The 12,162-nt window shown below is 31.6% G+C and overlaps 1 protein-coding gene across 2 annotated transcripts in view; it reads right to left on the bottom strand.

Annotated features, from left to right (window-relative positions):
* Positions 1-3,737, bottom strand: part of LOC110101275 (general transcription factor 3C polypeptide 3) — an 83,738-nt gene extending 80,001 nt beyond the window's left edge. The window contains exons 1-4 of one of the 2 annotated variants that reach the window (XM_028701220.1): positions 3,570-3,737; positions 3,118-3,470; positions 2,933-3,035; positions 808-915 (exon numbers count right to left, since the gene is read on the bottom strand). In XM_028701220.1, the coding sequence (XP_028557053.1) occupies positions 808-915; positions 2,933-3,035; positions 3,118-3,416 (510 nt within the window). In that variant the 5' untranslated portion in view covers positions 3,417-3,470; positions 3,570-3,737. The remainder of the gene's footprint in view (positions 1-807; positions 916-2,932; positions 3,036-3,117; positions 3,471-3,569) is intronic. The other variant, XM_028701222.1, reaches the window with a different exon arrangement.
* Positions 3,738-12,162: the final 8,425 nt, after the last annotated feature.

The raw sequence follows: 12,162 nt of genomic DNA, 5'->3' as shown, positions 1-12,162 counted from the left end.
ACATTAAGAATGCTGCCCTAAGAAAGCTACAAGTTGTCTCTATGACTATGGATGGTTCAACCTTTTTATAGTTTCGTTTTGAATTTATGGAATGGAAGCAACTCGCTATAGGAAAGAAAATTCTTAGTATATTTCAAATTAATTCATAAAATAAAAATAATATACTAAATTCAGACTTATCTGAAAATGGGCCTATATATATATGAAAATAGATCTGGATCAGCTTATTTTTATCTAGTTTGATTCCTAGAATTTGGCATATGAAAAATTGAGTCTGGCTGAACCAAATTGTTGAATGGTCAGACAAATTTGATAATACTGTATCATTATAGTTCAAAATAAATTATAGAACCTTTAGTCATGTTACCTTAAGTGTATCTCTTTTCCTTGGACATCCTTTCACATTAAGTCTACCCACCCACCCCATAGTTATATCTTCTAGCTATTTTGGATTAAAAAAATCAACTAATCATGTATAAGAGAAATGCAAGTTGATCTGGAGTACGTAACATCAAATAAAACAATGTAAAGACAAGAATGACCATAAAAGAGAAATGGCATAGGGATTTAGTGACTCAAATCAAGGACAATAATATCCTTCAAAGAGCAACCTTATAGAAATTAAAGTTTAGAAAAGCAATGTGCTTACATAGAAGTTTTTTTTTTTTTTTTGGGAGAAATAGTGTATATTTTTCCCAGCTTCCAAGCATGAGAAACTTAGCATTGTATCAAAAATTGTCTCTATAATTCTAGAAGCATGCTAAATTTCCAGTAAAATAGTTAACAGATGATATAAAAAGGCCTCACCTCACTGTAATTTCCAGATGCATAGTGAAGCGTAGCATCACCAATTTTAATGTTCACTTCCGGACTGAGTTTATTTCGGGATCCTTTCTTCCGTCCTCTTTTCTTGGCCTAACCCACAACAAAGACAGATACTGTTGATACCAGAGATGAATAAACATAGTAATATAAATAGCAGAGCATAATTAGTAGTTAGTCCAGCAATTTCAATAATTACAAATAAAAAAGGCATAGTTTCAATGTCATGAAAGTACCTATTAAAAGACGTATATCAAGTAAAATCTAAAATTGGAAGCAGATACCTCAACATTTTGAATCAGCATAGAAAATAAAACTATATTTTCATTTCTCGGAAAATGAAGTGCAGCTTAGAATCATGTTGCAGGACAAATAAAAGGAAAATAAAAAATAGAATGACTATCAAGGACTCCTGTTTCTCTCATCCTATCACAGGCATATTCGGTCGCCTATAAGTATCATGAAAGGAACTTCCAGTCCTGCGAATTGGAGACTGATGATTCAAAAGGTGGCATTTTGGTTTTTGTCGATGAAACACTTTAACTTCAGTTGTTTGGGTGTTGAGTACGAGCCAATTTATTTTGTTGCAAGTATTTAAAAGTGTTTGGATCTCAGCGTTGAAAGTGAGTCACATTTAACTTTAAAATGAGTTGTAATGGTAGTTGTTTGTGTTACATAGCTCACTTACTATGAACTCAGTTTCAGTGTTTGTTTGTGTTGCAGTGAGTTTTATCTTTATCCATCCTCACATTGATTTCTTATCATTATCATTATTGTTATCAGTATTCTTATTCTAATTATTATTCTCATTATAACAATATTTCAACCCATCGTGATATTAACTTGATATAATTCTACCGTTATTAGAAGAAAAAAGTAAAATTGAAAGAACTTCAAAGCTCTCAAGATAGGAACACACTTTCCATCTTTTTGAAGGTGAGTTGCCATAATATAAACTCATATACATTCAACCAAGCAAACACTCGAAATCACTTCTATAAGTGAAATCCAATACTTCCAGAAACTTAAAGTGAAACAAAATGGCCTTAACTAAAAGTATATTAGAACTCTAGGTGAATGTACCCACTTTAAAACAAACTCAAACCCCAACATAATTAAATCTAGGAATTATACTATCTAAAGGAAATGGATGCACAGGTAAATATATACAAATAGATAATACTATAATAGCTTATATTACACTATTTTATCACTAATAATATGTTATGTTCTATGCACAATACAACCAATAATTATACACAATATCTAATAATTTTGAAAACTACTAAACCTCAATTTTGAAGATTAAAACGTTAGAATCCACCACTAATGTTTATTGCATTAAATGCATATGCATGCAAGACATAGAATAACAATGTATAATGTTGAACTATATATAGACCTAAATAGTATACATATTATAATAATTAATACATTATCCTTTAATACAATTGCAATACATTATGTTATATTTTATTTCTACATACTTTCAATGCAATACGTTATGTTAAATTTTATTTCAACATATTTTCAATGCAAATAGCATAGCATGGGTGAGAGAGTTCCTAGAATCCACTTCCAAACAAATTCAAACTAAAATAGTTTGGAGTATAGGGTTCACAATTTACTGATCACAACATCCTCAATTTCAAGTTCTTTCTAACTTAGGTTGCCAGCCAAACACTCATATGCTCCCACTTCTTACCTCCACTTTTGATTAACATAACAGGCCGTTTGAGCATCTTTCAATTTATAGGTTACCTTCGTTGGAGATCCTAATGTCATAACTTTTGAAAAACAATCATATTTAGTCATCTTCTAACATCATAACGCTCTAAATCAACATTATGTCAGATCTGCATCATGACTTTAATCTATGAAGTTTTACGACTGCAGTAACCCATTTAATTTAATTCGTGATACCATAAGCATTCATAAAACAATATCAGTTTCATCGACATTTAGAAAAAAATATGATCAGCAAATGGCACCAGAAAGAAAAAATATATGAAGTAATAACTTAATCAAAATCATCATTCATTCCTGCATTACAAAATAAAGCACATTTATAAAGAAGGTTAAATAACGTTGAAATGCAAATATAACATACGGAACTTGCTCTTCTACGAAATCCAAAGTTCATCATCTCCTCAATTTCTTCCATGGAAACACCCAGCAACTCATCTTTCTTAGGTTTTTTCGCTTGCCCGTTGCTGCAAGAACGCACGCGATTATCAACATTTGAACCGAATAAATTAATTAGCAATTATTCTAGAATGTAGAGGCAGGTTGTACCGGGAACACTGTTGCAAGGCCTTGCGCTTCCTTTCGGCTAGGGCTTCGTACTCGAGCCGCTCGAAATGTTGGTAGAGCTCGGTGCCCTCATGGTCTCCTTCCTGGACAAAGCCGAGTGGATCTCCCTCGAATTGCAGAGTGTAATCTTCTTCAACTTCGTCATCCTCTACCTCTCCATCGGTTTCTTCCGCGTCCTCAAGTCCTCCCTCACGACCCAGTTCCACTTCCTCTTCTATCGCTTCTTCTCCCCTTCCCACTTCCACCATGTCTTCCACTGGCAGGGCAGTTGGCAGAAGCATGGCTGTTTGGTAGCAGGATTTATGCGGGATTTGAGTGAACTCAAGCCAAACGGCCTAAAATGCAAAACCAAATCTCACGGTAAATGAAAGCCGACATAGACGGAAAATTATCCCTTTTCGTGGCCGAAGAAGCCCGCGAAAGGGAGAAGATACCTTCACAGCGAGCGAGCTCCCGTCGTTGCTTCCGATCAAAATTTCGTAACTTCCGATCTTCCGATCCCCAACAGGAAGGGAACGTCTTCAAGGAGCGAAGTCGAACAGCCGAAGGAGCCGTTCAAGAAGAAGAGCAATCGAAGAAATACAAGGAAAACAAACGGTGGGGTCTAGGCTATCTAAGGAAAGAAGTCGTAGAAGAATTATTTAAAATCGGTAAATTAATTTTAATAATTAAAATGTATTAATTAATTAGACATAAATTTATGTAATTTAATATTATTTATAATTTATTTATTTAAAATTGTTATATTTAATTAATTTACTAATTAAAAATTAATAATTAATAATAATAAAGATATTAGATTATGCTAATTGTAATTTTATTTTAATTTGATAAAAAGTTTAATTAGCTATTATTGATACTATTTTTATTAAATTTATCTAAATAGAAATGATCAATTAATTAACTTAATAAAATACTAATTAATAAATAATTCATTTGTTAATTAGATTCTGTATGATTTAAATAGTTTATTTTGGGGACCTGAGGTTTTACAACTATTTCGAAAATTACTTTCTTACAAATTTAGATAATTATAAAAACTATTAATATTAATTTAATAGAAAATTTTTTTAAAATGAGTAGACTAATCTTAAGTCTATATTATTGTTGTTTTTTTATCGAAACTTTGTTATTATTTATTTGAACTTCTATTGTTGTATTTTAATTATCCAAGAAATACATGTCAAATCTCTTAAAAGCTTTAAATCATGAATTGAATTATCAAACAGTTACATAGGATTTAACAGGATTTATCATAAATGTTATCAAACGATTTTCAGGATTAGATGATTTACAAAATCCTACCTAAATGAAATCCTGAGTGCTACCAAACAGCCCCTTCAGGTGCGAGATTTTGAAGCAAAATACTTGGTAGTTAGGTCACAGCTATTCAGCATATTTAAGTTAAATCTTTTAACCTCTCGTCACAAACTCCTCTTCTCCCTCACACGCTGCCGGTCTCGCTAATGCTTTCTTATAGCAAGCTCCCGTTGCGACTTCCTTTTCTCTTTCATACACTGTTGGTATCCTCTATGCCTTCCCGTATCGAACTCGAGCTGTCGGCCCCCGTTGTAAGGACAAATTATTCTATGCGGAGTCTGGACGAAGCTCTACTTCCATACTCCAATAAAATCTTTACGTATATATTGTGGACTTGTATATTCATCTACATTTAGTTTTATTTTTTTTTTGTCTTGCAATCCAATTTGGCCCAAAAAAGTTTGTTTTTTTTTTTTTTTAAAGGGGGGAAAAATTTTTTTTTTTTTTTTTAAAGGGGGTGCAACACGAATCCGGCCTAAAAAAAGTCCATCGCCATATAGTTCAATTTAGGGTTGTTGCTTCTTTTTTCAGGATTTCAACCGCAAAGTTCTACAATCTATAAAGATTTTCTTTAGCTTAAGAAAATTTTCGTACAAGCTGAAAAAAGAATGAACAGAAAAAATATCGATGAAGATGAAAACTGATTTGGAGAAAGATGATTCTTTTTACGAGCAGATGATATTCTCATAGAACGTAGAGGCAGAAACTGGTATGTAGACATCAAGGCAGAGTAGTTAACATTAAAAGAAGTGCAGGCAGAGGGAAAGCTAGGTTTAGGAGATGTAGGTTTCAACTTATATGTAAAGCTCAACTCCTTTCCAAGTTTTCTTTACAGCATGTTATCATTATACACATTTTAAAAATTAATGTATATTACTCCACATTTATCTATATTTTTGAAATTAACACACATTTGCGAACACTAAAATTAATGCATATTTTTTAAAGTTCAAATGCTACATATTGAATACATATTTGTTGCATATTTATGGGTTTTAGATGTATTTTGTGCATATTTATTACATTTTTACTACTTGTTTATTATGTATTTATAGCTTTTTACTGCATTTTTTCTAAGTATTTACTGTGTATTTATTATTTATTTAATAAGTTTTTCTACATTTTTATTGAGTTTTACTGCATATTTATTGCATATTTACTGCAAAATTACTATGTATTTACTACGTATTTATTATGCATTTATTACATATTTACTACATATTTATTTCATATTTATTGCATATTTACTACGTATTTATTGTGTATTTACTACATATTTATCACAAAGTGTTTGAAAATGAGAAAAATGCATATGAAGCTTACTGTAATTTTTTATATAATAATGGTTTTAGTGTTTTCAAGTATCATTACATTTACTAGATAAATTCCAAAAAAATAAAATGTAAGGATTTTATTTGTTCAAATGCTCGTTTCAAGGAGATGCCTAATTTTAATTTCTACATAAAATATCAAAAATCAGACACTATAACTGGTTGTCTAACTATGATTAGCTTTACATTGGATGAAGCTAGATATTAGAAGGTGAAAAGATTTATTGAAAGTCACAATCATGATTTTCTAGGCCTAAAGACTGACATCTTCTTAAAATTTATAGGAATGCATGTGAAGATAAAATTTTAGTTCTTAAATCAATAACAAAAGTTGAGATAAGAACTATTAATTCATTTTCCTACTTTTTTGATAAAGTTGGAGTTGTCTAGAATATTGGTTTCTCTAAGAGGGATGCATATAACTTAATTCAAAAAGAGAGAACATAAAAGATTAAATTTGTTGACACTAATATTTTGATTCAGTTATTTAAAGATCATCAAGTTGATGACAATATGTTTGTTTGGGATGTTCAAATTGATGAATTTAATATATTGTTAAATTTTTTTTGGTTGATGGGATGGGTAAGATTGAATATGACTACTTTGGATATATAATTTTTTGTACTAGTTATAGGCTTAATAAATATAATTTGGTATGCACACCATTTATCGAGATCAATAATCTTTCGCAAAACATTTTTCTGTGGGTGGCCTTCTTGTCAGAAGAGACGATTTAATCATTTATATTATTGTTTATAACTTTTATGTGAATAATATGTTATAAACATCCAAAAATAATATTTATGGATTAAGATCGGGTAATGACTAGGACCATATAAGTTATATTACCTCACACTCATCATAGAATGTGACAATGCCATATCAGTAAAAATTTTTCATCAAAAGTGTTGTGATTCAAGAGCAACAACAAGTCAGAGACCTCTTCCATTAGTGTTTGAATAAATGTGACTCTAAGGAGGAGTTTGAGAAAACATGAACTTAAATGATCACAGAATCGATCCTCTACAATCATGATTGGTTGGAGATTCTTTATATGATAAGGAATAAGTGGTCAATAGCATTCAATAAGAATTATTTTAACATGAGCATTCTATCCATACAGTGCAGCGAGTTTATTAATATTGTGTGTCATGGCATTTTTAAGCCCACAAGCTCTATAATTGATTATTTTCTTGGTTTAGAGAAGGTGATGAGGAATTGACGCCGAAATGAATAGGATAAGGATTATAAATACAACCAATCTGAAATAGAACATGTAAGAAAAAGCAGCCCAATATTAAAGTAAGCTGCTCAATTTTATTCATGAAAATTATATTCATTTTTTGAAGAAGAATTTTTACAAGATGTTGGTGGAATAAGTATAGAGTTTGTGTCCTATGATTCTTCAAAGTTTTTTGTCTGTTGCATAGAGAATAAGGATCTTTCTAATCCTTGGGTTGTTGATTTTGATACACAAGATAGAAGCATTCAATACACCTGCAAGAAGTTTGAGGTGATGGGTTTGTTGTGTTCTCATTACATGAGATTTTAAAGATAAATGGATATTGTTAAAATCCCTAGGAAATACCTACTACTACGATGGTCAGTAAGAGCTTGAAAAGATATATATTCAAGTAGCATATTGAAAGGATCTTCTTAGAATAATTCTGAAGCTAGTAGTGAATTCATATTCATAAATCATATCAATAGATATACATATCAAATTAGCACATAAGCATAGTTGAAGGAGGAGGCTGAACAATACATGTTAGTTCTGATGAATTATATGTCTGAAAATATCGATTTGAATCTTCATGGGAAGATAAACAAGCATAAGTTTACACAGGGTGGAAATACAAAAGTGAAAGATCCTCTAAAGCATAGACATAAAGGTATATCGAATGCAATACTGAAAAAGCCACTAGGAAATGAAGAAGCAAAAAAAATATGATTTAATTTTCTGACTAATTTCTTTTCATTATATATTATGATATATTATAACTAACTTTTCTTGAGATTAATTTTTTTAACAGAGAAACCATCCATAAAGGAAAACTCAACACAAATGTTTTCACCTTCAAAGTAGCATAATTTCACAAGCATGCTTGAATGCTTCACCAAGGAATTTATAACTAGCGTACCCTCAAGTCAACTATCAACTAAGTACATGAGGATGATGATGGATATTATTAATTAAGAGAAATCTACAAAATAAATTTATTTGTGATGATTTATTATTAAAGTAAAATATTTATTGTAATTAAATTTATTTGTAATGATTGAATGTTAAATAATTCATTTTATACAATTATTTGATAAAATAATAATTTTGTTTGAATGATTAAAATCTCAAACTACTCTATAGATATTTTATTGTAGCTATGCAATCTCTCCCTGCTATAGAAATAATATTTATGTATTTACTAAGCATTTTAAGTGTGTTTATTGTGCTTTTTTTTTGTGCTCTTCATATACTTTTTGTGTATGTGACACATATTTGATGTATATGTGATGTGTATATAGTGCATGTTTACTGCATATCGATGCTTATTTGGTGAGTATTTACTTTGGAGAAACCCTGAATAATTTTTGGTGTAATGTATGGTGTTTACTAGTTTGACAACTTTTATTGTTGTCTTTATGGTTGAACATGCATCTATATTGTTTGCCTTGCTTGATGATAGTGGTTGAGGTGGTTAAAGGGGGTGTCCATTTTATTTAGTCTTCTACTGATGGCCCTTTATTATTGTTTTGACCGCTTTTATTGATGTTTATATGTTTTTTTTTTTCTATATAAGGCTTCGGGCCTTATAAAGAAAAGAAAACATAAGGCACTACAGTTTACCTCTTCTATAATAGAATGTAGTGTGGGTTGTGATTATTGGGAGCTAACCAACTGGATTTGTTGCATTTTTGTTGAGTATACACTGAGTATTATTTTAAAATACTCAATAAATACTCATAATTACCTCAATAAATACTTCAACTGAGTATTTTCTACATATTTACAAATACCAAAAAAATACTTAGCAAATAAGCAACTCTGAATTTTTTAGTTTAGTGAAGAGATTTTCTACTAATACTGATTAAATTGATTTGTTTCATTTGAGTAGACTGGGTTCAAATTATCCAACCCAAATAAACCCAAACTTGCACAAAACTTGGTCAACCTGAACCATGTCAGGGAATTCGGCCACCCCTTGGCCAATTTAATCCATGGCCAGGTTCACTATGAGCTTCCCTACCTTTCCTATCAAGCGCAAGCCTTAGCTTGATCTGGGTTGATCCTAAATCAACGCAAACCATATGAGTTTGGGTCAACCCGAGCCACCTACAGCAATTAGGTTGCTTCTTAGCAAATTGACCCCTCAATTGAGCTCACCATGTCCCAAACAGATTTTCTAGCTTAACTTGACCAGTCCCTGGCCGACAATGGCTAAAACGAATAAAAATTCACCTCCAGTGGTCCCCCCATCCTCGAGCTCTACCCAAATGTTTCTAGAGCTTGGGATCATCGGCTTCAAGCTCTTTGACCTCTGGGATGATGTCCCTTTCCACCTAGAGGCCATCAACCGACTGCCCTGATTGATCCTAACCGTCCATGGGAGGCATTCAAATAGGGCTCCCTCACCTAGACATTCCCATTCATTCCCTGACATTTCAAAATATTCCTTAGAGCTCCTTAAATCTTCATTTACCGTTTCCCATTTTCCCATCCCCCTCCGCTTATATGTATGAGCGAACTCTTGTGAAATTTGTCTACGTCCAGATCAAATTCCTATCTCCGGAGATCCTCCGGTCTTAACATATGAAGGAAACTTGTTTTCCTTCATCCCTTGAAGCTTCTTGAAGAAGAACCCATTCATTGGGGCTTTCCTAATGGTGAGATTTTGATCCTGATATCCTAGTTAGGTAGTGTTGATCAAGTGTGAAACAAATCATCAACCCACTGGAATTTAATCATTGGATTGACGGTTTGTGGTCTCTTAATACTTTCTATGAATTTTTGTTAAGATTTGCTGGTGGGATCTCTCATATTAGGCCGAAAAAAGTCATATGGTCTTGAGCACCTGCGAGAGTTTGATGACATAATCCTGGCCATTAAATATCAACCAACAGCTCAGATTGAATCCCATGATTTTAGAGCCAATTTAATCGCATCTATTTAATCAATGATCCAATGGCCACAATCAATCCCACAGTTACACAGTCAATGCCAATGATTAGCTGACCAATCAGGACATACCCCCATGTAAAAGTGGTGTTGACTGTGTAATTCTAGATTAATTAATTCCAAAAATTATACGAAACTTCAAAAAATTTTATCTCTGTCTACTTGGCCAAATTGGGTGTTCTTAGGCTCATTGGAAAGATCTTATAGAGATTTTCAAAAGCCCTATAGTTCCAAGCCTTGATTAGTTCTATACAACTATTAATTTTCATTTAAATGTTTAAGTTTTCTATGCATTTGTGTGGTTATGTGATGTCACGAAGGCTTGGGACTTTGGGAGAGTAAATTTGGGCATGTCTTAGACATGTTCAAATTTTCTCTCCACTTCTTCAGGTGTTTAAGGACATGCTCATGCTAATTTGAGTTTAAGGGTCAAGGTTTGATCCTTAAATTTAAATTTGAATAGTAATCTTTCCAATTGGATTTGGGATTTAGATTTTTGTGTGTTAATTATGATTATTCTAAGGAGCTTAGGGCCACTGATTACACCCCAATCCAAGCCTAAGATAGGAGCCTAGTATTTTTCTAAGGTAACTTAAAGGTTATCTTGGGTGGCTTGGTTAGCCACCTTAGATAGGCCCAATTGGAATTAAATTTGAAGGGTTTGGACCTTGATATCACGTGATCTCATGGTCCAAAATTCATTGTATTTAGGATTCATTTGGTCCACCAAATAGGAACCCCAAAATCCCCATTTACATTTGACCTGGAACCTTAATTAATTCACTGATAATTTAATTTAAATCCTCAAAATCCTTATAAGGGCTCTATTAACCCTAATTGAACTCTAAATCCATAAAAAATAAAACCTTATTAAATAACACCTAATTTCACCTTAATTTAATTTTTTTTAAAAATAATTCAATTAATTAATTAAAAATATTTGAAAATCCAAAAAATTCTTGAAACGCTTGGAAACACCTCCTTACGTCACCTCTAACCTCTGGAGGTGATTCCAAGAGGTTTGGGCCTGGTTTGGATTAAAACCAAAAATTCCTTTAATTAAACATTTTATGAAAATTCCAAAAATTCCAAACTTTTAAAAATCAAAATTAATTTTAGAAAAATAAAATAATCAAACTCAAAGCCATTTAATTATAATTAAAATCTAACATTCTTTGAAAATATCAAACTTTCAAAATCAAGTCAAAATTAAAAAGTCAACTCTATGGTCAACCGTAGTTCAAATTTAAGGATCAAATTTCAAAAAATCATAACTTTTTGTAGAAAACTCTAGATTGAACAAACTAACAATCTAACTACTCATCATAAGGTTTAATATTTATTAAAATTTGAAACTTTCAAAATTAACTTTAATTTTAAAAGTTAACTTTTGGACCCTTAATTAATGCGATTAAAATAATTCCAATAATTCTAAAAAATCAATAATTTGCTAAAATTCTAGAAAACTTCAATTTGATCAATAGAACCCTTAACCAACATCCTAATACACAATAAACACTCCAAAAGTAAATTTCTAGGATGAACTACACTGGGCTGCGGGGCTACATGTCCTAAGGAGGACTGATTCCTTGAGCTTGGTTGCACAACACCGCAAATGAATTTGACGGAGTACAAAACATTAAATTAAACTATTCTTAATTAATTTACAAAATTAAACTTTTTAATCCAACTACATCAATAAGGTTTTTATGATATACTACTCCAGACTCCCGGGCTACGTATCATAAGGAGGCCTGGTTTCTCAAGTCTGGTGGCTCAACCCCATGAACCTGTTAATGAAAAACATAAATCAAATTGATATCTAAAATCAGTTGCTAATAAACTTAATTAAAATTTATTAACCCTTTAATTTTTATCTGTCTAAACTTATTCAATTAATTAACCCTTAAAACCCATCCCAAGTTAAGCTTTAACACTTTAATACTTAACTTCAAACATGAATTTTCCCTTGACCTTTAACAAACCCAAGCATTAGAAAACTTTAACAAACAACCTAATTTAGGATCTACCCCAGCCACACTACTCTGTACATACACTTTAGATAGTTTGCTAGGATAATCAACTCTAATTTAGGCTAGGACAGTATTTACTTTACTGTTATGTGCCATGTTTTTCAAGATTGCATTATATGTTGTAATTTAAATGTTTGATGCGAGTGATTATTTACTTTTACTGTAATTT

This window comes from Dendrobium catenatum, unplaced genomic scaffold (assembly GCF_001605985.2).
Source record: "Dendrobium catenatum unplaced genomic scaffold, ASM160598v2 fragScaff_scaffold_153, whole genome shotgun sequence".
NCBI classification, from domain to species: domain Eukaryota; kingdom Viridiplantae; phylum Streptophyta; class Magnoliopsida; order Asparagales; family Orchidaceae; genus Dendrobium; species Dendrobium catenatum.
This window is presented reverse-complemented; position numbering and strand designations above follow the sequence as displayed.